Source organism: Rana temporaria, chromosome 9, assembly GCF_905171775.1.
Source record: "Rana temporaria chromosome 9, aRanTem1.1, whole genome shotgun sequence".
Taxonomy (NCBI): Eukaryota; Metazoa; Chordata; class Amphibia; order Anura; family Ranidae; genus Rana; species Rana temporaria.
The window spans coordinates 123,894,517-123,921,100 of NC_053497.1; the positions used below are offsets into that span (position 1 = coordinate 123,894,517).

The following is a 26,584-nucleotide window of genomic DNA, read 5'->3' on the forward strand; positions in this document are numbered from 1 at the left end:
TCCTGTCCCTGCCACACCCAACACCAGGACAAGAGGGCACATATCCCCAGTGAAGAACAAATCAATACATACGTTATGATTTTAAGCCTTCTCCTATCCAAAAATAAAAGTGCCTCGAAATTGGAGAATTGGTGTCGTATTTTCCAATCATTTTACAACTAAATTTATTAGTAACCAGATGAAATTTGTTGCATTATGGCCAATGCACTGACCAATGTAAAAATGACACTAGCATGGAAGGGGTTAACACTAGGGGGGGATCGAGGGGTTAAGTATTCTAACTGTAGAGGGGATGAGCTCACTGGGACATGACAGAACACTGTTCCCGATCACTGGGAACAGAAGATCTCTGACATGTCATTAGGCAGAACGGGGAATCGCCTCGTTTTACGACAGGAACACGCGCGCCTACTATACTCCTTGCACGGACCAAAGTTCAGGAAAATCTGTTTGCGCAGGAGAGCCAACCTGCCACAGTAAATGTACGTGAGCTGGTCGGCAAGTGGTTAAAGTGAAACTCTCAACAGGACTTAATGGAGATGGCAGCACGCATGCTTAGGTCCTGCTGAGATGACATGTAGTTTTCCGGCGCTAACCAGGCTGCACTGGTAAAAAAGACAGAGAGGGGCAAATAAATTAAAGTGAAACTACACTAAATGTACAACATGTAGAAGTAGGCTACTATTCCTGACCTATGAAAATGTGCACTATGCCTTTAAATTTTATGACGCTATAATAAAAATAAGCAAAAACAAGCTACAACAAATATATAAATGAGAAAAGTGATAATCCAACTATACACCAATAGTGTCAAACCGCAGTGTATAAATATAAAAGAAACACAAAGTGTCCATCAAAAAGTAAGTGCCGAAGAGAAGTGCAGTATCATCACGCACTATACCAATCTTCGAAATCCAACTTCAGTGTCAGACCGAATGTGCGGGGTAAAGAGAATGCCAAGTGCCGTGTGATCCTTCCTATTCATCCCACAGACTGGCCATGAAGATCAGTTGTGACAAAAATTGGGCAGAGTTTACCAGTTAGGTCATCACAGCCACTCAGCCGAGCAGTGGCGTTCTAATGTGTTATGAACAGAGAAGAAATAGAGCAACTTCTGAGCAAAAACGAACAATGAGGAAGTGAAAAGAGGAATGTCTGCAAGTAAAGGATGCTTATTATGAACAAAAAATTTTTTTTCTTTACAACCCCTTTAAGATTGTCCTGTATCTGGCTCCATCCATCTTCCCATCAACTTTGACCAGCTTCCCTGTCCCTGCGGAAGAAAAGCCTTCCCACAACATGTGTTCAGAGTGATGTACAGTGTTAGTTTCTGCCACACAGCATTTTCCTTTTAGGCCAAAAAGTTACATTTTGGTCTCATCTGACCAGAGCACCTTCTTCCACATGTTTGCCCTGTCCCCCACATGGCTTCACGCAAACTGCAAACGGGACTTCTATGATTTTATTTCAACAATGGCTTTCTTCTTGCCACTCTTCCATAAAGTTGTCCTTTGGACAGATTCTCACACCTGAGCTCTGCAACTCCTCCAGAGTTACTATTGGCTGCTTCTCTGATTAATGCTCTCCTTGACCGGCCTGTCAGTTTAGGTGGACGGCCATGTATTGGTAAGTTTGCAGCTGTGCCATACTCCTGCCATTTCCGATGATGGATTGAACAGTGCTCCGTCAGATGTTTAAAGCTAGGAATATTTTTTTAAAACATAACACCGCTATAAACATCTCAACAACTTTATCCTCAACCTGTCTGGTGTGTTCCTTGGCATTCATGATGCCGTTTGTTCACTAAGGTTCTCTAAGAAACCTCTGAAGGCTTTACAGAACAGCTGTATTTATACTTAGATTTAATTACACACAGGTGGACTCCATTTACAAATTAGGTGACTTATGAAGGCAATTGGTTCCCCAAGATTTTAGTTAGGGGCATCAAAGTAAAGGGGGCTGAATACAAATGCACGCCACACTTTTCAGATATTTGTAAAAAAAAAAAAAAGAAAACCATTTATAAATTTTCCTTCCACTTCACAATTATGTGCCACTCCACTTTGTATTGGTCCATCACATACAATAAAATGTGGAAAATTTAAAAAAGAAGTGTGAATACTTTTACAAGGCACTGGATCCATCCAGCAGCATTACAAGTCACATGATCCAGTTGTGCACCCTCATTGGATGCTACCCAAGTTTAGAATTACAGGGAGCCTGCAGTGCGCAATGACGGAGGCTGCCACTGTTGACACTCTTCCCTAAACACACTAGTTCCCTGCCTGTCATGCTGATCTAATGGTGTCAGCACTTTTAAAACACAAATGCAGATTAGAAGCCCTTACTTCACCCGAGTGCCCAAATCTGTATGCTCATCCAGGCGAATGTTTCAAGGTACTGAAGACAGAGACAGACAGGCAAGAAGAATTTTAGGAAGCAATGGCAGCCTTCATATTTCTCTCAGTAGAGGTTTCCTTTACAGTTCAGTACCACTCACACAATTATCACAGCTCACAAGTGTTTATTTACTGATTACATAAATCTACGCAAACATATGTTCACAGAAACTTTCAAAAATGAGTCAGAACAATGAACAGTGAATTATATTAAGCAAATGACTCTACTACTCTTTAGTTAGAAGTGACAGCTCTAATTTTGTGCTGTAAGAACATGTAAACATGACTGATTCCTTATATAAGCAACAGAGAAATGTTGCAATTTTGCCAATGCTAAAGAAAACCCGCCACTACATATTTTTATGGAACATTACAGCTGAACACAAAGCTGAACAGCTCCATTCTGTACATAATAAAGTAGCAGTCTGTCTCAGCATACTCGCCACCAACTCATGCGGCTTCTCTAGGTGACAAGAATGGGCAAAGGAAAGAGGAACCTTGTCATCGAGTGATCTGCAGGTCTGCCATTGTGAAAGTTACAAATCGCAAAAGAGCAGCAATTTAATGAACAGAACAACTGTGATAACTATTTTATATAAAAGCAGAGTTGTAGCTTTAGTTTTTAAAGCAACCCTGTTAAGTTTTTAAAAAAAGAGAAAAAGCCAGCTCCTGTTAATAGGCGAGGCAATATACTATAATTTGAAGAAGTCAGTAACTCTTATCTTCACTGTATCTCAGTGTTGCAGCGGTCAAGCAGTGACATCATCATGCCGGCTCATATGAGCGGCCATTAGTTCTGGTTAATGTCCAGCTGTCTTCTTTCCTTTGTGAGTACGCAATTCGGATTTTAAATAAATGCTTGCAAAATTTTGACGCCATGTGGTTCTTTCTCCCTTCTGTTATATGCAAGACCAGGTTTTAGTGAGAATGGTATCCTGCAGTGTACAGAGAAAGCGATTCATCCTCCTGTGAGACATTTAAAGCGATCTTGGATCTCTTGTGCTCTGGTAAGCATGTTTATGTGGTGGTGACTGGAACACTGGAGATGGCGGAGATTCAGTAAGCCGGGTTTTACAAGTTGATGCACTTTTTACCTTTAAACTTACTTTTATTGTAAATAATCACCTTGAAAACCAACCCATTCAATTTAAAATAGAAAAAAAGCCAAAACGTGTGTATAGATATAAAACAAATTATAAAATACCCTTTTCTACTTTTTTTTTTTTTTAAATAAGGGATCAGAGGGATTCCCTTTGCTCTAAGCTGCAAAAGAGCTTGGGGAGGAGAAACAACAGCACACCGATCTTGAATGGGTCTGTGGAGGGGGGGGGGGGTCATTGGAGGAGAGCAGGACGACTTTCCTGACACATCAGACCATGCTGTGTTCTCTGCTTAGTGTGGTCAATTTTTAATACATCAGAGGGACTAGCAGAACACCAGACATTTCACACAAAAGGAAGCAATTCAAAGAGAGCAGGATACATTTATACATTTTCTTACAAGTACATGGTACAGCAGACATATCAGGAATATGACATTTTGGGTTTACATATTCTCTAATGTGGACACATTAATGATAGGTTATAATACAACGCAATACATATTGTTTATGTGTAGCAATTTAGGTATTGCAGTATTCTGATACTGTATATGTGAGGACTGCTGTTATATCCTATACTTACATTGATTTTATTTATCTAGCACAAAGTGCAGTTTGTTTTTCTATATATTTTTTGTTTTGTATTAGGAAGAAACCTCTGACTAGTAATCTAAATAGTTAAAGCAGAGCCCCACCCAAAAGGGGAAGCACCACTTGTCTGCCTCCTCCCCCACTGCCACATTTGGCACCTTTTGGGGGAGAGGGGTGAGCGGGTACCTGGTTTGGCCCGAATATTAATAGTCAGCAAATTTCACCAGTGTATTTAGCTATATGCCCAGAGTCCAGCTTTAGTTTAGAATATTCATAATCATGACCAAATTGTCTTAAAGTGAAGGCCTCAGCTCAGGTGCACCACAGACTGTGGATCAGGCGCTACCCAAGTGCACAGAAAATGTAGCTAGTAATAAAGGAGCCTGCAGGCACCTTGTGGTGCCTTCTCTTTCACACTGAAAGCATTAAAACGCCGCAATTTTCCCCCCAACGCTATAGGCGTATTTGCGGCGCATTTCGGCCGCTAGCGGGTCGGTTTTACCCCCCGCTAGCAGCCGAGAAAGGGGAAAAACCACCCACAATGTGCTGCTGCAGCAGCGCATTGCAAGGGGTATAGCCGCCCAGTCCCACTGATTTCAATGGGCAGCAGCAGCGAAGGAGCGGTAAACACACCGCTCCTTCACTGCTCCAAAAGATGCGGCTAGCAGGACTTTTTTTTTTACCGTCCTGCTAGCGCAACGCTCCAGTGTGAAAGCCCTCGGGCTTTCACACTGGAGACAATGGTGCAGCTGTTTTAGGGTGGAGTTCAGGCACTATAGCGCCTGCAATACGCGCTCAGTGTAAAAGGGGTCTTAATCTACAAGTCAGTTTTAACAATTACATGACATCAGTTTACTTTAAGGCAACCTGCTACACTTACAATTTAAACATTTCCAAAGGATTATGGGACTACTATCCTATATGCATACATTGGCAGTAACTAACAACAGTAATTATTTACCTTATTAGACCACTTGTAGGCCTGAAGCAGCTGGCTGTACAGAGGAGTCTTATCATGAACTGGATCGAGGCTGAGTAAGCCGCTATTGTGGAGTGGATGGTTTTCAGAAGGTTTCCCAACCAAGTTACTGAGACGTTCCAGCTCACTATCAAGAAAGGAAAGAAATTAATTCACTTTTGTATAAAAGCAGTTTCCACTATTAGCCAATTATGTGGTGTTTGAAGAAAGTCAGATAGAGAAAATATAGATTAGAAATTATATATATATATATATATATACACACACACACACACATACATATACACACACACACACACACACACACACAGAAAGACAGCACAGCTGCCATAGAACCTGTATGTACACAAACATGACCTCAAGCCTAGCAACACTCGGATGCCTGGCCAGCTAGTTTGTTTGCAGTGGGTAGGAACCAATCTGCGTTTTACTGACCATGTGCTCAAACTAACAGACAATCACTTTTTTTGTAAATATTCTTGTGTTCCTCCAAAGGGTCAGAAATACATCTCAACACCCTTGGCAGTACCAGGAAATCTGTTTTTTGCTTGGATCTTCTTTCGACCTCCAAAATAAAGTACCGTATTTATCGGCGTATACCGCGCACTTTTTTGCCCTAAAAATCGGGGCAAAATCGTGGGTGCGCAGTATACGCCGATACCCGCGCCGAGTTTGAATACTGCGCCGACATATACCGAGCGCAGTACACTCGTGTATTGTCGGGCAGTCTCGGCTCCTCCCGCGCCGACGTACAGGACGTCAGCGCGAGAGTAGCCGAGCATTGCCGACAATACACGAGTGTACTGCGCTCTGTATATGTCGGCGCAGTATTCAAACTTGGCGCGGGAAACGAGCGGGGAGGACGCCGCAGAAGGACGCCGGACCCGACGAAGAGGACACCCGAAGACGCGGACGGACGCCGGACCCGACGAGGCCGCCGCGCAAGACACCAAAACTGCAAGTACAAAAAAACTTTTTTTCCACAGGATTCGGGGCAACTTTAGGGGTGCGCGGTATATGCGGGAGCGCGCTATACTGCGATAAATACGGTAGTTGAAACTCATTGTTGTAGCTCTCCCATAACACTACTAAGGGATTAAAGAATTATCTGATCTAAAGAGAACTTGAATATATACAGGCTCCACGAGTCCGACCGGGGTACCCACGATCATCTCACGTAGAGGAAGAACGGGGAAATGCTGATGTAAACAAGCATTTCCCCATTCTTCTTGTGACAGGAGCGGTGATCAGTGTCGTGTCACACATAGCCCATCCCCCTACAGTAAATCCTCGTACACACTATTCGTTTTTTCCATTCAACCCATGCGGGTTGAACTAAACCTGACAGCTCAGCTCAGATCAGAAGTGCTGAACTAACAATCCGATGTTAGCAAAACGATCTCCCTTGCTGTGCTATTGTGTTCTGACCCCTCCGCCTGAACACTCCAGTCAACGCTTTTAGCCACTGATCGGGAGATGGTTGGCTTGGGTTGGACCGGCTGCCGTACATATGGGCCGAATGTCGGCCAGTTTCTATTGAACCGGCCGATTCCACCCAGCTCCTAATCCTTCTCTAGTTTTTTTTTTGGTTTTAAAATTCCCAGGCTCACCAGTGCAAAACGGCACAGTACACCCCCCCCCCCCTCAACAATTCTTCTTAAAGGTAAAGAACGGCCATACTTCTCCTGTGGGTCACAAGAGTGCAATTGAATCTGGGTCACAAGAGTGCAATTTGTTCTGCACTCCTGTGACCCAGATTCAACTGATAATAGGCTAAAGTCTGATGCCTGCTGACATCAAAGTACCGGTCCGCAGGGATACCAAGAATGCCAGGATCTGCCCAGATGCCTGACCGGCAACTGGTTCAGACGCTTAATGTGCCAAGAGCCTGAGCCGGCCGCTCCCGCCCCCCTTCACAGCCTGGCGCTGCAGGGGTAGAGCAGAGAGCCAGTGACAGTCATCACACTCTGCTCAAAGTGAACCCAAAAACCTAACCTTTGATCACTTAGTTCTCAATGTAGATTCATCAGAGGACAGATGCAGAATCAGATCGACACTGCATCCACCTAGGTGAGTAGGAGTGCTTATTTTTTTTACGTCTCTTTCAATGTAGAATACATAACCAAGTGCAACCATCAAAAGCAAGACAGACATCTTAGATACTGCCCTCCAGGAGTAGAAGCTACCAACTACAGTAGGGAAATCTCACCACTGGATTTTAAAGAAAAAGACGGAAAAATAAAAAAAACACATTCGTTTTGGGTGAAAATACTGGCGAACATAGCAGGCGTTTAACTGTAAACAAAAGCATGCATGTGTGTGATAGATAGATAGAGATTATATATATATATATACACATACACACACACACACACACACACACACACACACACACACACATAGAGAGAGAGATAGATATATATATATATATATCTATCTATCTGTGTGTGTGTGTGTGTGTATGTGTGTATGTGTATGTGTATGTGTGTATATATATATATAATCTCTATCTCTATCTAAATATCCAGGGTTTGACAAATTTGCTTAGAATCTAGGAGCCAGCTAAAAAAGTTAGGAGCCAGAAAACGCGCCCCTTCCCGACGAGCTTGCGCGCAGAAGCAAACACATATGTAAACGTTGTTCAAACCACACATGTGCGGTATTGCCGCGATTCATAGAGCAAGAGCAATAATTCTAGCTTTAGACCTCCTCTGTAACTCAAAACATGCAACCTGTAGATTTTTTTAAACGTCGCCTATGAAGATTTTAAAGGGTAAAAGTTTGTCGGCATTCCACGAGCGGACGCAATTTTGAAGCGTGACATGTTGGGTATGAATTTAACATTATCTTTCATAATATAAAAAAAAAAAAAATGGGGATAACTTTACGGTTTTATTTTTTAATTAAAAAAAGTGTAATTTTTTTCCCAAAAAAGTGCGCTTGCAAGACCGCTGCGCAAATACGGCATGACAGAAAGTATTGCAATGATCGCCATTTTATTCTCTAGGGTGTTAGGATAAAAAAATATATATATATATATATATATATATATATATATATATATATATATATATATATAATTTTTGGGGGTTCTAATTAGAGGGATGAAGATGGCAGTGAAAATAGTGAAAAATGACATTAGAATTGCTGTTTAACTTGTAATACCAACGGCCACCACCAGATGGCGCCAGCTAACACCAGGAAGAGCTGGGGACTTCACCAAAAAAAAAAAAAAAAAAATGTTTTTGTTTTTTTTGCCCACCTTCCAAGCCAAGTCGCCAGGAAGCTATTTCTAGTCGCCATGGCGACCTGGTGACCGGGATTTGTCGATCTCGATCTCACTCTCACACACACACACACACACACTACTGTGCAACCGTTTTAGGCAGCTGTGAAAAAAAATGCTGCAAACGAAGAATGCTTTCAGAAATAAAAAGTGGTAGTGGTTTATTTTTATTATTTACAACATGGAAGGTAAATGAACAGAAGATAATCCAAATCAATGTTTGGCGTGACCACCCTTTGCCTTCAAACAGCATCAATTCCTCGAGGTACACTTGCACACAGTTTTGGAAGGAACTCGGCAGGTAGGTTGTTCCAAACATCTTGGCAAACTAATAAATGGAGTGTAGCACCTTTAACCAGTAGAGTACCGGGCCATCGTCAAATGACGGCTCCACGGTGACTCTGAATATTCAACAGGACGTCATATGACGTCCTGTATTCCTGCGGTATTCCTGCGTCCCCGAGATGCCGATGCGCGTGCCTGGCGGTCGCGATGTCCGCCAGGTACCCGCGATCGGTAACGACAGAGCAGGGACGTGGAGCTCTGTGTGTAAACACAGATCCACGTCCTGTCAGGGGAGAGAGAGGAGACCGATCTGTGTCCCTTGTACATAGGGACATAGATCGGTCACCTCCCCCAGTCACCCCCCTTCCCCCACAGTTAGAACACAATACAGGTACACATATTAACCCCTCCCTCACCCCCTAGTGTTAACCCCTTGAATGCCAGTCACATTTATACAGTAATTAGTGCATTTTTATCGCATTAATCGCTGTATAAATGTGAATGGCGCCAAAAACGTGTCAAAAGTGTCCGATGTGTTCGCCGCAATGTCACGGTGACAGAAAAAAAAAAAAAAAAAAATCGCAAATCGCCGCCAATACTAGTAAAAAAATTAATAAAATAAAAATGCCATAAATCTATCAGCTATTTTGTAAACGCTATAACTTTTGCGCAAACCAATCAATATATGATCATTGCAATTTTTTTTACCAAAAATATGTAGAAGAATACGTATCGGCCTAAACTGAGGGGAAAAAATTTTTTTTTAAAAAAAATAGTGATATTTATTTAAAAAAAAAAGTAAAAAATAGTGTTTTTTTTTTTTAAATTGTCACTCTTCTTTTGTTTATAGCGCAAAAAATAAAAACCGCAGAGGTGATCAAATACCACCAAAAGAAAGCTCTATTTGTGGGAACAAAATGATAAAAAAATTGTTTGGGTACAGTGTAGCACGACCGCGCAATTGTCATTCAAAGTGCGACAGTGCTGAAAATTGGCTTGGGCAGGAAGGGGCGTAAGTGCCCGGTATGGAAGTGGTTAAGAGAGATAAACGCAAGTATAGTTACTAAACTAAAGAAACTGTCCATGTTTAGTAAATCCATCAAACAGGTAATAGTCCATGATAAAGCCACCAACCAAGTGAGCAAACAGCAGGGCAATAGTGTTCAAAAAAAAAATGAACCTCCACCAATGGAAAGATTGCAAACTCACCGAATATAGTAGCTGCCATTACAGCAGCATGAAAGTCTCAAACGCATATGAAGGTCCCTCTGGTTATCACACAGTGGATCACTTCTGCCAATTGTTCATATCAGGATCCCACTAAAATTCACAGCAAGTTTCCAAAAGGATGTTGTCAAGGGGTCCCATCTTGGACAACTAACCACAGATCTTCTGTGGATGTAGGCTCTATCAAATCCTTCTGTCTCTTCATGTAATTCCAGACAGATGCAATAAATTTGACATCAGGGATCTGTGGGGGCCAATCACTTCCAGGACTCCATGTTCTTCTTTGCACTGAAGATAGTTCTTAGTAACAGTGGCTGTATGTTTGGGGTCGTTGTCCTGCTGCAGAATAAATTTGGGGTCAATCACACGCCTCCCTGATGGTATGGCATGATGGAAACATATCTGCCTGTATTTCTCAGCACTGAGGATACCACTGATCCTAACCAAATCTCCAACTCCATTTTCAGAAATGCAGCCCCAAACATACAAGGAACCTCCATCATGCTTCAATGTTGCCTGCAGACAGACACTCATTATTGCAACACTCTCCAGACCTTCAGCAAAACAAACTAACACCTTCAAATTTTGACTCATCAGTCCAGAGTACCTGCTAGAGGTCGACTGGTATATCGGCCGATATTTGGCCATTTTTGATAAATCAGCATCGTCCGATTATTATCGAAATTAGGCGGATATTTAACACTGACCGCCGTTGCTCCTCCCTTCTCCACACTCAGCGGCTCTGGCAAGCATCAAACGCTGTGCTGAGTGTGTGAAACTGACAAGTAACAGAGAGGAGAGAGAGAGGAGCTCTCAGAATTGAGCTTGATGTCGGGGGTGGGCGGGACCCAGCAGCTATCAAACACCAGCCAATGGGATGGTATCTGGGCGGGGTGCTGTGTATGCGGCCCCTCCCCCTTTAAGCAGTCCAATCATTGGCTGGTGTAACATAGCTGTTGGGTCCCGCCCACCCCATCAAGCTCAATTCTGACAGCAATCTCGCTCTCTCCTCTGTTACTTGTCGGTTTCACACACCGTTACACTCGGCTCAATGTGAAACCTGCCAGTGCCACCACCAATCAGTGCCACCTGCCAGTGCCAACGCCAATCAGTGCCATCTGTCAGTGTCACCCGCCAGTGCCACTGCCAATCAGTACCACCTGTTATTTCCAAACCAGTGCCACCAACCAGTGCCACCTGCCAATGCCAACCAGTGCCAGCCAGTTCCAAGTGCCAACTGCCAGTTTCATCTGTCAGTTCCAAACCAGTGCCATCTGTCAGTTCCAAACCAGTGCCACCTGCTAGTGCCATCAACCAGTGCCACCTGCCAGTGCCAATAGTGCACTCCGTTCCAAACCAGTGCCACCTGCCAGTGCTATCTGTCAGTTGCAAACCAGTGCCACCTGTACTGAAGGACATCAAGTGTGTGCTAGAGTGACAGGAGCAAGCAGGAAGGAGTGGAGTGGGCGAGTTTGTTTTTTAAAATCGGCCTAAAATATCGGCCACAAAAATCGGCATCGTATATCTTTGCCTGCAAGAGACCTTGCTGATGTAGTATAACTACCTTGTGTCTTGTTGCTGCGCTCAGTCTTGCCACAGTGTATGGCCAGTGACATGAAACAGTCTTCCACAACCCTACTTAGTAGCAGAGTTTGGCTGTTCCTCACCCAGTTTTAAGCCTCCTACACAGCCATTTCTGTGTTTTAACCTACATATGAAATTTGTGATTAGTCTGCTTGGTATAATTGGTTAATCATACACCCGACTAATCCTTTAAAATCCCTAACTTTATGCAAGTGCAAGAATTGATGCTGGTTTGAAGCCAAAAAGGGTAGTCACACCAAATACTGCTTTGACATGGTTTTTTCTTCTGTTGGTTCACTTTGCATTTTGTAAATTGTTAAAAATAAACAATTAAAATATACATTTTTGAAAGCACTCTTACTTTACAGCATTTCGTCACACCTGCCTAAAACTTTTGCACAGTACTACACGTACGTGTGTGTAAATTATATATGTATTACACATAAACTGGTGACAACACAGTTTTCAGTGAATTATTACATTATAGATACTTTATTGCTGGCAATAAAACGCACAGCACATGTAAATATGGCAAGTACACTAACACTTCAGAGAGCCATAAAGCCAACATGAATGCACAAATATTATGAAATGCTCTTGTCTCTGTTACCAACTGCAGACCACAGAGGTGACAGAAGAGCAGCGATGCCCTGTCAGCAATGACAAAACACTCTTGTGTGGCATGTCCCTACAGTATAAAAGAATCATTCAAGACTCTAGTTGCAAATTAAGTGTGAAGAGGCGTTAAAAGCATATGTGCAGGCAGAATAAAAATAAATAAATTACTCTATCTCTGGAATACATGCACATTCCCCTATGTTTTGGCCCTTTAAAGCTAAATTCCAGGAATTCAGCTACTTTGCAAAAACTGCAGACATACCATGAAGTAAGTCCAACGAGGTTCGTGCCACCTCATAGACTTATCTCTGTTATTCCCATATAACAGGTTTGTGCTCCAGGAAGAAAAACTTCTGGAGCTCTGAAGCTGCTCACTGTGGTTTCAGTTCCTTCGAGAGCATAGTTGCTGCAACTGCTATGCCCATCCCTCCCCTCCTCCTGCCCATTCACAGAAGCCTTTGTATTATGTGAACTTATTCACATAATACAAAGGCTTCTGTGAATGGACAGAAAGGGAATGAAGTCCTTACAAAAGAAACAAAAACAGCAGACGAAAATGTGCAAAGCATGCAGGGAATCCATTAAGTGGTGGAAACAGATAAATCAGCAGACAGGCAGAACCCACAACATGACCACTTCAACTTCAATACAGGGCATTTTCACCCCTTCCTGCACAGGCCAATTTTTAGTTTTCAGCGCTGTCGCACTTTGAATGACAATCACGTGGTCATGCAACACTGTACCCAAATTAAATTTATGTTTTTTTTCCCCACAAATAGAGCTTTCCTTTTTTGGTATTTGATCACCTCTGCTGTTCTTATTTTTTGCGCTAAAAACAAAAGAAAAAAGTGTCAAGTTTGAAAAAAATATATATATATTTTTTGCTATAATAAATATCCCGTTTTATTTTTTTTAAACACATTTTTTCTTCAGTTTAGGCTGATACGCATTACTGTATTTATCGGCGTATATCGCGCACTATTTTCCCCTTAAAATAAGGGGAAAATCGTGGGTGCGCGATATACGCCGATAGCAGCTTCCCGCGCTCAGTTTGAAATCCTGCGCCGACATATACCGAGTGCAGTACACTCGGGTACATTCGGCCAGGCTCGGCTTCGCTCATGCATAAATATATGTTTGGGAGTTCTTAGTAATTTTCTAGCAAAAAATACGGATTTTAACTTGTAAACACCAAATGTCAGAAATAGGCTTAGTCATGAAAGGGTTAATCATTTTTAGCATAGAGCTTGAAGACCCTTAGGCCTCTTCCATGTGAGCGTAGAGATGTGGCAAAAAAAACAAGTGTTTGCGCCTGTAGCACTTTTCACATGTTTAGCACCTAAAAATTAAAAAAAAAAAAACACACACGCACAGAGTTTGCAATGCATTTAAAGTGGTTGTATACCCACTGACTAAAAAAAAAAAAAAAAAACTGCAAGACAAAAGGCACAATAAGCAAGCTAGCTCATTATGAATTAAATGACTTACTTAAGATTGAAGCCCCCGCAGCGGTCCTCTTACATCGCTCTGGCCAGCGACATCGCTCCGGGAGTTACTTCTGGGTATCGCGTACGTGCCGTTGCTTCAGTGCCGATGGTGTTGGCACATGCAGATATGGGGGATATCTCCTAAACCATGCATGTTTAGGAGATATCCAGGGTAGCTACAGGTAAGCATTACCTGTACTAAAAAGTGGGTCTAAAAGGTTTACAACCACTTTAATAACACAGTATCTTGAGTAGCTATAGCTGCGTTAACCTGTGTCTGTCATTTTGATGCGTTGCAATGCCTATGTAAAAAAGAATCCTACTCTTTTCTCTTGTGTTATCTTAGAGCGGAACTCCAGCTCCTTCAGAAAGAAATAAAAGTCAGCAGCTACAAATACTGTAGCCCATTATTAAAAGTCAGCGGACACGAATCCAGCGGTGTCTTCACCTGAGCCGATTTTTCGATCAGCTCTTGGGTGCTGCAGCCGCCATCTTCAGTAAGGGAAACCGGCAGGCAAATAAGGGGAGCATTCCCTTTTGGGTGGAGCTCCGCTTTAACTCTAAAAAGTCCTTTCTGGAAGTATTGTTTTGAGAAAACAAAATTGCTCTTAATCGAATGGGTAGTCAACGTATTCACACAATATATCTGTCTAATATTCTGATTTGCATTCCAAAACTGCCTTACATTGTTGGAATACAGAGTACTCTTTATTCAAAAACCAATAAAAACATCTAAATATAAAAGCCAACGACAAAAAACATGTTATTCAAAACTTCTGACCTCCTACCAGCCTGCTTGTGCCAAGTCAATGACTCACTTAGGGTATAAGCATGACAGAAAGGGAACCATCAACCTCGACAAAAAATATCCACAATGACAGTGCCCACATCCCCGTCATGGCAAATCTAAGTTATGGTTGAAGCCTCAATTATCCTGTTTCTATAAAAAGCACAGGTGATCTTTTTGCAGAACTGGGAAGCAAATGTATTTAGCATTTGGTGTGAAGTGTAATGAATTCAGCCGTCATCAATTTCAATCATTCCCTGTTCTAATCCTTAGCTGTAAAAATGCATAACCATCTTTCTTATTACACTTAATACACATGGCTCTTAAAGTACACCATGATTGAGATCCTGGAAACAAAGATGTAATTCAAGTTTTGCCCAATTAATTTTCTTTAAATATAATGGTAACTGCTATAATAGTATTTCACATAGAAAATGTTGACTCTGCTTAAAACTCTCACATAATACATTTTGAATCATGGATATAAACAATAGGACCCACCATACACGCCTGTACTGTACACTACATCATTCCGAATAATAAGGAAAACAATGGGGTGTTGGGGACAGGGTGGATATAAATACATTTTATTAATTTATTTTTTTATCATTTATTTTAATAAAATGCTTTTGGGGGAAAAATCTATCTAAAGATAGTTTTCCATTTAGATACATTAAAAATTTAGTTTATTCAGTATGAGACTGTATATTCTGCAATATTTACATTTTTGGTAAACTCCTTCAATGAATCCAAGCTGAGATAATATGCACTGCATTGATGCATTCACACAACTTCACAGTAACCATGAGATAAAACAAAGTTCAGGAATATTCCTTTATCCCATTGTTTTGCCAATCTATGTACACTACAAACTGTATGATTGAATCGGTTCTGATAACCGCCGTTTTACTAACCTGACAACTTATTATTATAAATAGGAAACCTTCATTATGTTTTTTGCAAATATTAACCACTTGCTTACCGAGCCTGTTTTTCAGATTCGGTGTTTACGAGACTAAAACAGTTTTTTTTGCTAGAAAATTACTTAAAAACCCCAAACATTATATATATATATTTTTCTAACACCCTAGAGAATAAAATGGCAGTCATTGCAATGCTTTTTGTCACACCGTATTTGCACAACGGTCTTACAAGTGCACTTTTTTTGAAAAAAATAACACTTTTTTTAATTAAAAAATTAGACAACAATAAATTTGGCCCAATTTTTTTATATATTGTGAAAGATAATGTTACGCCGAGTAAAAAGATACCCAACATGTCATGCTTAAAAATTGCGCCCGCAATCCCTTGTAATAGAAAAAAAGCATGACAGGTACTCTTAAATATGAGATCTGGGGTCAAAAAGACCTCAGATCTCATATTTAGACTAAAATGCAAGAAAAAATAAATAAAAATTCAAATGACAAAAAAAAAAAAATGTTTCTTTAAGAAGCTGGGCGGGACTGACGTTTTGACGTCACTTCCGCCCAGCAGAGCTATGGGGACAGGTGAAGGAGATTTTTCCTTCAGTCACCAGCCGAACGGTCCCGATCGCCTCCGCCGCTACCGACGACTACGGTAAGCGGCGGAGGGCGCGGGAGAGCGGCGGGAGGCCCTCTACCGCCACCGATAACGGCGATCTCGCGGCGAATCCGCCGTTATCGTTTACAGGACCGCGCACACTAAAGATGGATACCTCGTTTGTGGCAGCAGCTGCTGCCATTCTCGAGATATCCATCTTTAAAAACAGGACGTCTTTTGACTATGGGCCAGTAAGCAAGTGGTTAAAGATGCTATCTACCAGCAAGAATACGTGCTTACATTTGAAGAGCACCTGCCATTTCAGATCCATCATGGCAGTGCCTGTTCGTGGGCATCCACTCCCCTACTGCCACAACGTCCCTCACCTTGTTGTGTCGCCAGCCGTACCATTAAAGTGAATGCTCCCTCTCTTCCATTGGAGACAGCAGGGATGATCTGACAATAAAAGGTGAGACTGCAGATGGGCACTGAACAGGCAGGGCATTTTGGTAAATGTATAGGCTGCAGATGGGCACTAATCAGGCTGCAGTGAGGAGCAATGTTGCAGATGGGCACAGATCAGGCTGCATTGAGACTGCAGATGGGCACAGATCAGGCTGCATTGAGACTGCAGATGGGCACAGATCAGGCTGCATTGATGCTCAGATACCATCATTTTGCTTTAAAGTGGTTTATTAAAAAAAAAAAAAAAAAAAAAAAAAAAAATCCTGAAACTTCCCTCTTGAATTGGGGTGCGTGTTATACGCCGATAAATACAGTATTATATATACATATTTTTTTTTAATAAAACGTTTACATCGGTAATGCACTAGGTCGGTGCGCCCTCCTTTTTTTTCTTCTTCGATCTATGTACAGTACAAGGATTTTAACAAACTTTGTTGCAGATTCCTACCTTTTGATATTCTGAAGAAATCACTTCATGTTTGCCTATGTCCATGTGGGAAAGTGAGTCTAAGGCTGCTTTAGCGGTAAAGCGCCGCTCGTTTTAGCGGGGCTTTACTGGTGTTAAATGTATTGCTTCCGGGTGGTATCGGTGCACTTTTAACATCCAAGAAGGGGTTAAAAGCGCCCGTGTCGCGGCGCTTACAAAGCGGGTTTCAGCCGCTTGGGAAACGCTGCACACTCATTCCAAAGGGCAGGGACAGTCTGGAAGCAGTGTATACACTGCTCCTAAACCACCCCAAAGATGCTGCTTGCAAGACTCGAACGTCCTGCAAGTGCACCACCCTCGTGTGCAAGCACTCGGCTTTCACACTGGAGTGGTTGGGGAGGCAGTTTTCAGGTGCTTTACATGCACTATTTCTAGTACTAAAACACTTGAAAACTGCCCCAGTGTGAAAGGGGTCTAATGAGAGTGGTTTCATGATTATCAATCAGCTGCTGCACCTGCAGGGCACCAATGAGGAAAGCTGCTGCGCCTGCTTCCCCTAAGATGAGATTTCCTACAGCAATTATCTCACCAAAATTTAAATTTTTGCTGCAGGGAATGCCTGAAATCTGACTTGTATCTTAGTGCAGACTTCTGGGAAAATCAGTGAGCCAATCAGACAAGCAGGAAATTATGTTGCTGGGGGCTGTTCTGTACACAATAGGGTTGATTTACTAAAGGCAAATCCACTTTGCACTAAAGTGAACTTGGAAGTGCAGTCGCTGTAGATCTGAAATAAGGTGAGACTCTGCTGATTTTACCATTTAATCATTTACAAGCAAAAATGCAGTTTTTTATTTTCCTTGCATGTCCCCCTCAGATTTACAGGAACTACACTTACAAGTGCACTTGTATTGCAAAGTGGATTTGCCTTTAGTAAATCAACCCCAATGTGTACATAACACCTCCAGGTAGCCATATTGCATTTTCAGAAAATTACAGAGCTGCAGATTAAAAAAAAAAAAAAAAAAAAGGAAGGGAAGGTCATTTTTAATAACATTCAATTACAATATGACTTGTGCCCCCCCCCCACTGAAGTGGAGATACCCTTCAACCTTTTTCTGAAAAAGGGACAATGGGGTGCACGGATACCTGTACTATGCACTGTATACTGTACAACAAGAGGGACAATGGGGTGCATGGAAACCTGTCCTGCTGCATATAAATGGTATACTGTAAAATGAGAGAAACTATAACTGAATGTTTACTCACTGGAAATCCTCTGTAGCCTTGTTTTAACAGGATTGTGTATTTTTTAGGGCTGTTACTGATCAAAAATTTTCTGTTCGATTAATCATTTTTTTTTTTTTTTTTAATCGATTAATCGACTAATTATAACGCACATACAGATCCAACTACTTTCAGCTGATCTCCTTGCAGGCGGATTCCCAGTGCAGCTACCAACCAAATGGATAGCAGGATACAAAAAACACACAAAGGCAGCGCTCGATGGGAATAGCATTAAAACTTTTATAGTCTTCAAGTAGGTAACAAAATAAACATTGCACTGGAGATAAAATCGATGTAGCTACATAAACTGTAAAAATGGTGCGAGTAATACCAAAACGGTACCAAAAGCAGCCATAAAAACATGTAGCCAAGTATGATACTGGTATAAAAATGTGTACAACGATACCACTGCTGAATCCAGATGAAGAGAGGTTAACATCAGTCCGTCAGCATGTAGATGTCCCATGAAAGGAACTATCATAACTTCCAGTGGATGGTTGTAGAATCCCAGGTTGATAGATGGAAGTGTAACAACCCCTGCGTGTGGCAGATAGTAAGGTCCCGCCGGCATGGAGATATGAAGGCACAGCAAAGGAGCCCTTCAGATGGACACGGCAAGCCCCGCCGGTGTCCGTGACGTTACTGGATCTCCGACGGAACTCCCTGAAGGCCCAGAAGCCGGCGGAGAGGTGAGTACCAATCAAAAGAATTTTAATCGATCAAAAAGATTTTGATCGATTAAAAAAGTTAAAGATTAATCGATTAATTAAAAGTTAATTTGCACAGCCCTAGTATTTTTATTTACATATTTATGAACTCCTTCCACATATAACAAACATTTCACAACACAAAAAAGGTGTTCCTCACATCCTAAGGACAGGTTCACACTGCTTCCAGTGGACTTCCAATCCGACTTTGCACTACAACTTCATGTCCGACCTGCAGCCCGGCAGGTCAGGAAAAGTGGGGGAGACAGACAAACGAGCGAGCGCCCCCCTCCTGGACCATACTCAACATGCCTCCTATGTGATTGAGAATGGGGAACCCCTACTTATACACCCAAAAAATAAATCTAAATAAATGAAAAACAGTACACAGGTTTGACAAGGTCCTTTATTAATAATGAAGAATGTCCCCCGTTGTAGCTCCAACGTGTCTTCTTTCTACGCTGAGGTCTTCTCCCTCCGCTGATGCCCTAATCATAATGTCACAAGGAGTGGGGGTCTCCAGATGACCTCACCGGGTGCCCATGCCCCATGTCTACATAAGAAATGGCAAACAGTGGGAGCTGACAAAACAGCTGGAGCTAGCATCGGAAGAAGACATCAGCAGAGGGAGAAGAACCAGCAGAAGAAGAAATCAGTGGAGGGAAAAGAACCGAACAGAGAAGACTGAAGGAAGAAGACATCACCAGAGAAAGAAATTTTGGAGCTACAATGGGGAACATTCTTTATTATTAATAAAGGATAGAGCTGCACGATTAATCATTAAAAAAATCAATTCAATTCAAACACCCACGATCTTAAAACAGCATTTCCTCGATTCGGTGCAGAGTTTTCTGCTCACCGCTGAGAAAAACACAAAAACAGACAGCCTGTCAAGTTTAGCACATCACATTTAGTTATTTTAGATCAGTAAATTTGGTCTGTAAATGTGGGAAGTTTAACCACAAGTTAAAAATCTGTAGTTTTTACTAGAAAATTACTTAGAACCCATATTATATATAGAGAATAAAATGGTGGTTATTGCAATATTTTATGCCACATTACTTGCACAGCAGTCTTTCAAACGCAATTAAAAAAAAAAAAAACAAAAAAAAAAAAAAAAAAAAAAAAAATCGGTAAAGTCCAATTCTTTTGTAGAACGTGAAAGATGATGTTAGGCTACGAGAATTGCGATCTTTATTCCAAGCAAAAAATATAATAAAAATGCCATAAATCTATCCCCTATTTTGTAGACGCTATAACTTTTGTGCAAATCAATCAATATACACTTATTGTTATTTTTTTTTTACCAAAAATATGTAGCAGAATACATATTGACCTAAACAGATGATCACATTTTTTTTTATATATCGTTTTTTGGATATGCATTATAACAAAAAGTTAAAAATATATATATTTTTTTTAAATTGTCAGCCTTTTTCCGCTTTTAGCGCAAAAAAATAAAAACCACAGAGGTGATCAAATACCACCAACAGAAAGCTCTATTTGTGGGAAAAATGGGAGATCAATTTTGTTTGGGTACAACGTTGCACGACTGCGCAATTGTCCGTTAAAGCGAGGCTGAAATCGTTCATTAAAAAAAAAAATCAATACGTACAATTTTTTTTTGAAAGATGATGTTAAGCGGAGTAAACAGATACCCAGCATATCATGCTTTAATATTGCTCACGTTCGTGAAATGGCGACAAACTACGGTATTTAAAAGTCTCCTAAGCGATGCTTTCAAAATGTCTACAGGTTACCAGTTTAGAGATACAATGGAGGTCTAGTGATAGAATTATTGCTCTCGTTCTGACGTTTGCGGCGATACCTCACACATGTGGTTTGAACACTGTTTATATATGCGAGAGTGACCTACGTATGTGTTCAACACTGCGTGTACAGGGGGCGATTTCAGAATTTATTTTCATTATTATTTATTTTTTACACTGTCCCTTAAAAAAAATAAAAAAAATGTAAATCACTTGTAATACTATCACAAGGAATGTAAACATGATAAATATATCATCATAGAAAAAAGCAGGTGACAGGTCCTCTTTACGGAGAAATCTGGGGTCAATAAGACACCACATCTCTCCTCTACAACGTAAAGCATTAGATTAAATTTTATATATATATATATATATATATATATATATATATATATATATATATATATATATATATTAGCTGAATACCCGGCATTGCCCGGTCTTCCTATCTTAACCTTTTGGGGAGGAAAATCATAGTAATATAAATATACCCATCTTTTATATAAGGGTGTAGGTAAGGGTTAATTTAACTGTCATATATTTTTATTTGGCATATAAGTAATATGTGTACCAGGTATTATTGAAATATCTCCAGGCGTACAGAAGTTATGTGGGAACATACATTTCCCATTGATTTGCATGGGACTTTAAACAAAAACCCCGACCCTCACAAATGGGGGTAGTTAAGGGATAAATTAACTATCCTATAGTTTAAGTGGACATATAAGTAACATGTGACCAAGTGTTATCGAAATATGTACAGCCGTTTGGAAGTTATGAAGTAACATGTATTTCCCATAGAGTTGAATGCGACTTTAAAGGAAAACCCCGACCATGGCAAATGGGGGTGGGTAAGGGTTAAACCACCTATCCTATGTTTGTTGCTGACACATAAGTAACATGTGTGCCAAGTTTCATGTTAATATCTTTAGCCGTTTGGACGTGATGCTGGAACATACATACATACATACATACACACACACACACACACACGTTGAGTTTTATAGAGATAGATATAGATATATATCTATTACACACACACACACACACACACACAAACGTTGATCTAATACGTTTAAAGAAAATGGCCTTGTTTATACTAGGCCAGAATCAGAAGCGATGTCAAGACATTGCTCTGGTCCTCCTAGACCAGTGATGACAAACCTTGGCACCCCCAGATGTTTTGGAACTATATTTCCCATGATCCTCATGACCTCTGCAGTGTAGTCAAGCATCATGGGAAATGTAGTTAAAAAACAGCGGGGGGCCCAAAGTTCTCCATCAGTGTCCTAGACCATAGAGATGAGTGGAGGCAATCTTTCCTCCGCTCATCTCTGTGACCAGCTGCCGCAACCACTGGATCAATTCTTGGGGCTACCGATCATCCAGGCAAGCCAGAGAATCACCAGGAAAAAGTGTGCCAAGTAGAGGGGGTCTACACCCTCCCGCCACTTCAAAAAGTGATCCAGCGGCTAATCAGCTGCTCAAATCACTTTTAGCGGTTAGAGAATGGCCAACTTACAACCGAGGCCATCATTTGACTGTGGCCCAGTTGGGAGGTGGTTATGCATGTTTAGACGTGTTTCCTGTTTTTTCTGCTCATCAGCTACTCTCCCAAGTGTGCTGGTGCTTTGTTTTTTTTCTGCCTGTAATCGCCTATACAGGTCCTTCTCAAAAAATTAGCATATTGTGATAAAGTTTATTATTTTCTGTAATGTACTGATAAACATTAGACTTTCATATATTTTAGATTCATTACACACAACTGAAGTAGTTCAAGCCTTTTATCGTTTTAATATTGATGATTTTGGCATACAGCTCATAAAAACCCCAAATTCCTATCTCCTAAAAATTAGCATATCATGAAAAGGTTCTCTAAACGAGCTCTTAATATAATCATCTGAATCAACTAATTAACTCTAAACACCTGCAAAAGATTCCTGAGGTATTTAAAAACTCCCAGCCTGGTTCATTACTCCAAACCGCAATCATGGGTAAGACTGCCGACCTGACTGCTGTCCAGAAGGCCATCATTGACACCCTCAAGCAAGAGGGTAAGACACAGAAAGAAATTTCTGAACGAATAGGCTGTTCCCAGAGTGCTGTATCAAGGCACCTCAGTGGGAAGTCTGTGGGAAGGAAAAGGTGTGGCAGAAAACGCTGCACAACGAGAAGAGGTGACCGGACCCTGAGGAAGATTGGGGAGAAGGACTTGGGGGACCTGCGGAAGCAGTGGACCGAGTCTGGAGTAGAAACATCCAGAGCCACCGTGTGCAGGAAATGGGCTACAGGTGCCGCATTCCCCAGGTTAAGCCACTTTTGAACCAGAAACAGCGGCAGAAGCGCCTGACCTGGGCTACAGAGAAGCAACACTGGACTGTTGCTCAGTGGTCCAAAGTACTTTTTTCGGATGAAAGCAAATTTTGCATGTCATTCGGTAATCAAGGTGCCAGAGTCTGGAGGAAGACTGGGGAGAGGGAAATGCCAAAATGCCTGAAGTCCAGTGTCAAGTACCCACAGTCAGTGATGGTCTGGGGTGCCATGTCGGCTGCTGGTGTTGGTCCACTGTGTTTTATCAAGGGCAGGATGAATGCAGCTAGCTATCAGGAGATTTTGGAGCACTTCATGCTTCCATCTGCTGAAAAGCTTTATGGCAGAGGTCTTCAAACTACGGCCCTCCAGTTGTTTAGGAACTACAATTCCCATCATGCCTAGTCATGTCTGTGAATGTCAGAGTTTTACAAAGCCTCATGGGATGTGTAGTTTCGCAACAGCTGGAGGGCCGTAGTTTGAGGATCCCTGCTTTATGGAGATGAAGATGTAATTTTTCAGCACGACCTGGCACCTGCTCACAACCACTGGTAAATGGTTTACTGACCATGGTATTACTGTGCTCAATTGGCCTGCCAACTCTCCTGACCTGAACCCCATAGAGAAGCTGTGGGATATTGGGAAGAGAAAGTTGAGAGACGCAAGACCCAACACTCTGGATGAGCTTAAGGCCGCTACCGAAGCATCCTGGGCCTCCATAACACCTCAGCAGTGCCACAGGCTGATTGCCTCCATGCCACGCCGCATTGAAGCAGTAATTTCTGCAAAAGGATTCCCGACCAAGTATTGAGTGCATAACTGAACATAATTATTTGAAGGTTGACTTTTTTTTTATTAAAAACACTTTTCTTTTATTGGTCGGATGAAATATGCTAATTTTTTTAAATAGGAATTTGGGGTTTTCATGAGCTGTATGCCAAAATCATCAATATTGAAACAATAAAAGGCTTGAACTACTTCAGTTGTGTGTAATGAATCTAAAATATATGAAAGTATAATGTTTATCAGTACATTACAGAAAATAATGAACTTTATCACAATATGCTAATTTTTTGAGAAGGACCTGTATGTGCATGGGCACACAGGTTATCATAAAGGTGTATTTCAAGGCAGAAAAAAAAAGTAAAAACGCCTGTAAGCCCTGGTTCACACAATAAAATCGCACAGGAATGCACACCACATTCCTGTACAATTCAGTGCACTGCCATTTATTTTATTTCAGGTACTTATATAGCGCAATCAATTTACGCAGCGCTTTACATATACATTGTATATTCACATCAGTCCCTACCCTCAAGGAGCTTAGGCTCTTAAGTCCCTAACTCACATTCATACATACTAGGGACAATTTAGACAGGATCCAAATTAACCTACCAACATGTCTTTGGAGTGTGGGAGGAACCTGGAGTAACCGGAGGAACCCCCACACAGGCACAGTGAGAACAAACTCCAGGCAGGTAGTGTCATTGTTGGGATTTGAACCAGTGACCCTTTTTACTGCTAGGCGAAAGTGCTATCCACTACACCAGGGATATGCAATTAGCAGACCTGCAGCTGTTGCAGAACTACAAGTCCCATGAGGCATAGCAAGACTGACAGCCACAAGCATGACACCCAGAGGCATGATGGGACTTGTAGTTTTGCAACAGCTGGAGGCCTGCTAATTGCATATCCCTGCACTACACCACTGTGCTGCCCATTTTAGCTCTTTCACTTAGAATGGCCTGAAATCACACCAAAGCAGTGCACACACCATTTTTTAGAATCGCTCTGCAACCAGATCACATGCTCGCTTTACCATGGGATCCAGTGCAGGCAAACGCACTGCGTTTCTTGCAACCTGCCTTTGGGGTGTCGTTAACATCGCAACTCACAGCTGCTGCAGATCACAAGGGTTTCCCGCACTGCATTCTAGTGTGAAAAGGGGCTTAGGGGCCCATTTGCACCAGAACGCATTGAGGGAAACCCCCATTCCATGCTCATTTCCACACCGTGTTCAAAAGGCACTGGGTGTGCGATCTGCTACAGGTGTCATATATTCCTAACAATGCCCCAAAATGCAGGTCACAAATGCAGTGCGTTTGCCTGCACCGGATCGCATAGTACTGCAGTACCATGAGATCCGGTTGCAGTGCCTTTTTTTTTAAAAGTAGTCCATGGACTAATTCTGGTGCAAAGCAGTGCGATTTCAGCTCATTTAAATGAATGGATTGAAACTCGCACCGCACTGAATATCACAGGAATGTGGAGCTGATTTCTATGCAATTCCAACGCTGCGATTTTTAAGCCCAGTGTGTATGAGGCGTAATAAGAATAAATTCTACTGATCCCACCTGGCTGTTCCAGGATTGCCCTGACACTGCTCAGTCACAACATGATGCCTATGGGGCCCTACACTGATATTCTGCTGGCTAGCAAAGCATTGTGGGCCTTGTAGTTCCTGTCAGCACCTCCCCTCTCCCTAGCCCCAGCAGAAGCCGGTAGTGTCCATACTTGAGGTCCCGGTTGACGCAGTCGAGGTTCTCCTGGAACTCATTGAGGAAGGCTCTCTCCCGGACCTCCTGGCTCTCCTTATTCTTCATGCCATCCTTCAGACACTCGAAGACCCGGGTGACGCTGGAACGTAGCGCCTGGATAGAGTGAATAGCCAGGGAGAAAGCCTCCAGGTTCTGCGCCTCCGCCATCCCTTCCAAACACCACAGGAACAGTCCCCGGATGATGACGTCCGCCGCCTCCCTGCATAGCAACAGCCTGGGAAGCTGTCGCTGGGTGGTGACGTCACGGGCTCAAAGCCTTGCTCTACATGAGGCAGAGCTGTGACCAGACTGTGCTTAGTAACTTGTACACACACACTTACCATCTATTTATTTACACGTTATAGTATAGATGGGATTTTTTTTATTCACTTAAAGAGGAAGTAAACACTTGAAAATGAAATGTTCTTTGCCCTCCCAGGCAAAGTAAAGACATAATGTGCTAGCATAGGCGTGCACACAGGGGGGCAGATCCACAAAGGTATTACACCGGCGTATCTCTTGATACGCAGCGTAATTTCAAATTTTGTGCGTCGTATCTTTGTTTTGTATCTTCAAAACAAGATACGACGGCATCTCGGCTAGATCCGACAGGCGTACGTCTTAGTACGCCGTCGGATCTAAGCTGCAATTTTTCGGCGGCCGCTAGGTGGCGTTTCCGTCGAATTCCGCGTCGAGTATGCAAATTAGCTAGTTACGGCGATCCACGAACGTACGTCCGGCCTGCGCATTTTGTTTACGTCGTTTGCGTTCGGCTTTTTCCGGCGTATAGTTAAAGCTGCTATATGGTGGCGTACTCAATGTTAAGTATGGCCGTCGTTCCCGCGTACAATTTTTTACGTCGTTTGCGTAAGTCGTTCGCGAATAGGGATTTGCGTAGAATGACGTCATCGTCGTGAGCATTGGCTTGTTCCGGGTTAATTTCGAGCATGCGCACTGGGATACCCCCACGGACGGCGCATGCGCAGTTAAAAAAAAACGTTGTTTACGTCAGGTCACGACGTATTAACATAAAACACGCCCCCATCACAGAGATTTGAATGGCACGCCATTACGCCGCCAAAGATACACTACGGCGCCGTAACTTACGGCGCGAATTCTTTGAGGATTCGAAAAAAGTTACGGCGGCGTAGTGTATCTTAGATACGCTGCGCCCGGCGCGGAGGTACGTGGATCTGCCCCAGGGTGTGCCTGGGCACAT

The 26,584-nt window shown here is 42.1% G+C and overlaps 1 protein-coding gene across 1 annotated transcript in view; it reads right to left on the reverse strand.

The window, feature by feature from the left end:
• The window catches only part of MED27 (mediator complex subunit 27), a 377,771-nt gene extending 352,146 nt beyond the window's left edge, over positions 1–25,625 (reverse strand). The window contains exons 1-2 of the mRNA XM_040324410.1: positions 25,343–25,625; positions 5,051–5,195 (exon numbers count right to left, since the gene is read on the reverse strand). Of these exons, the coding sequence (XP_040180344.1) occupies positions 5,051–5,195; positions 25,343–25,533 (336 nt within the window). The 5' untranslated portion in view covers positions 25,534–25,625. The remainder of the gene's footprint in view (positions 1–5,050; positions 5,196–25,342) is intronic.
• Between the last annotated feature and the right edge of the window lie 959 nt (positions 25,626–26,584).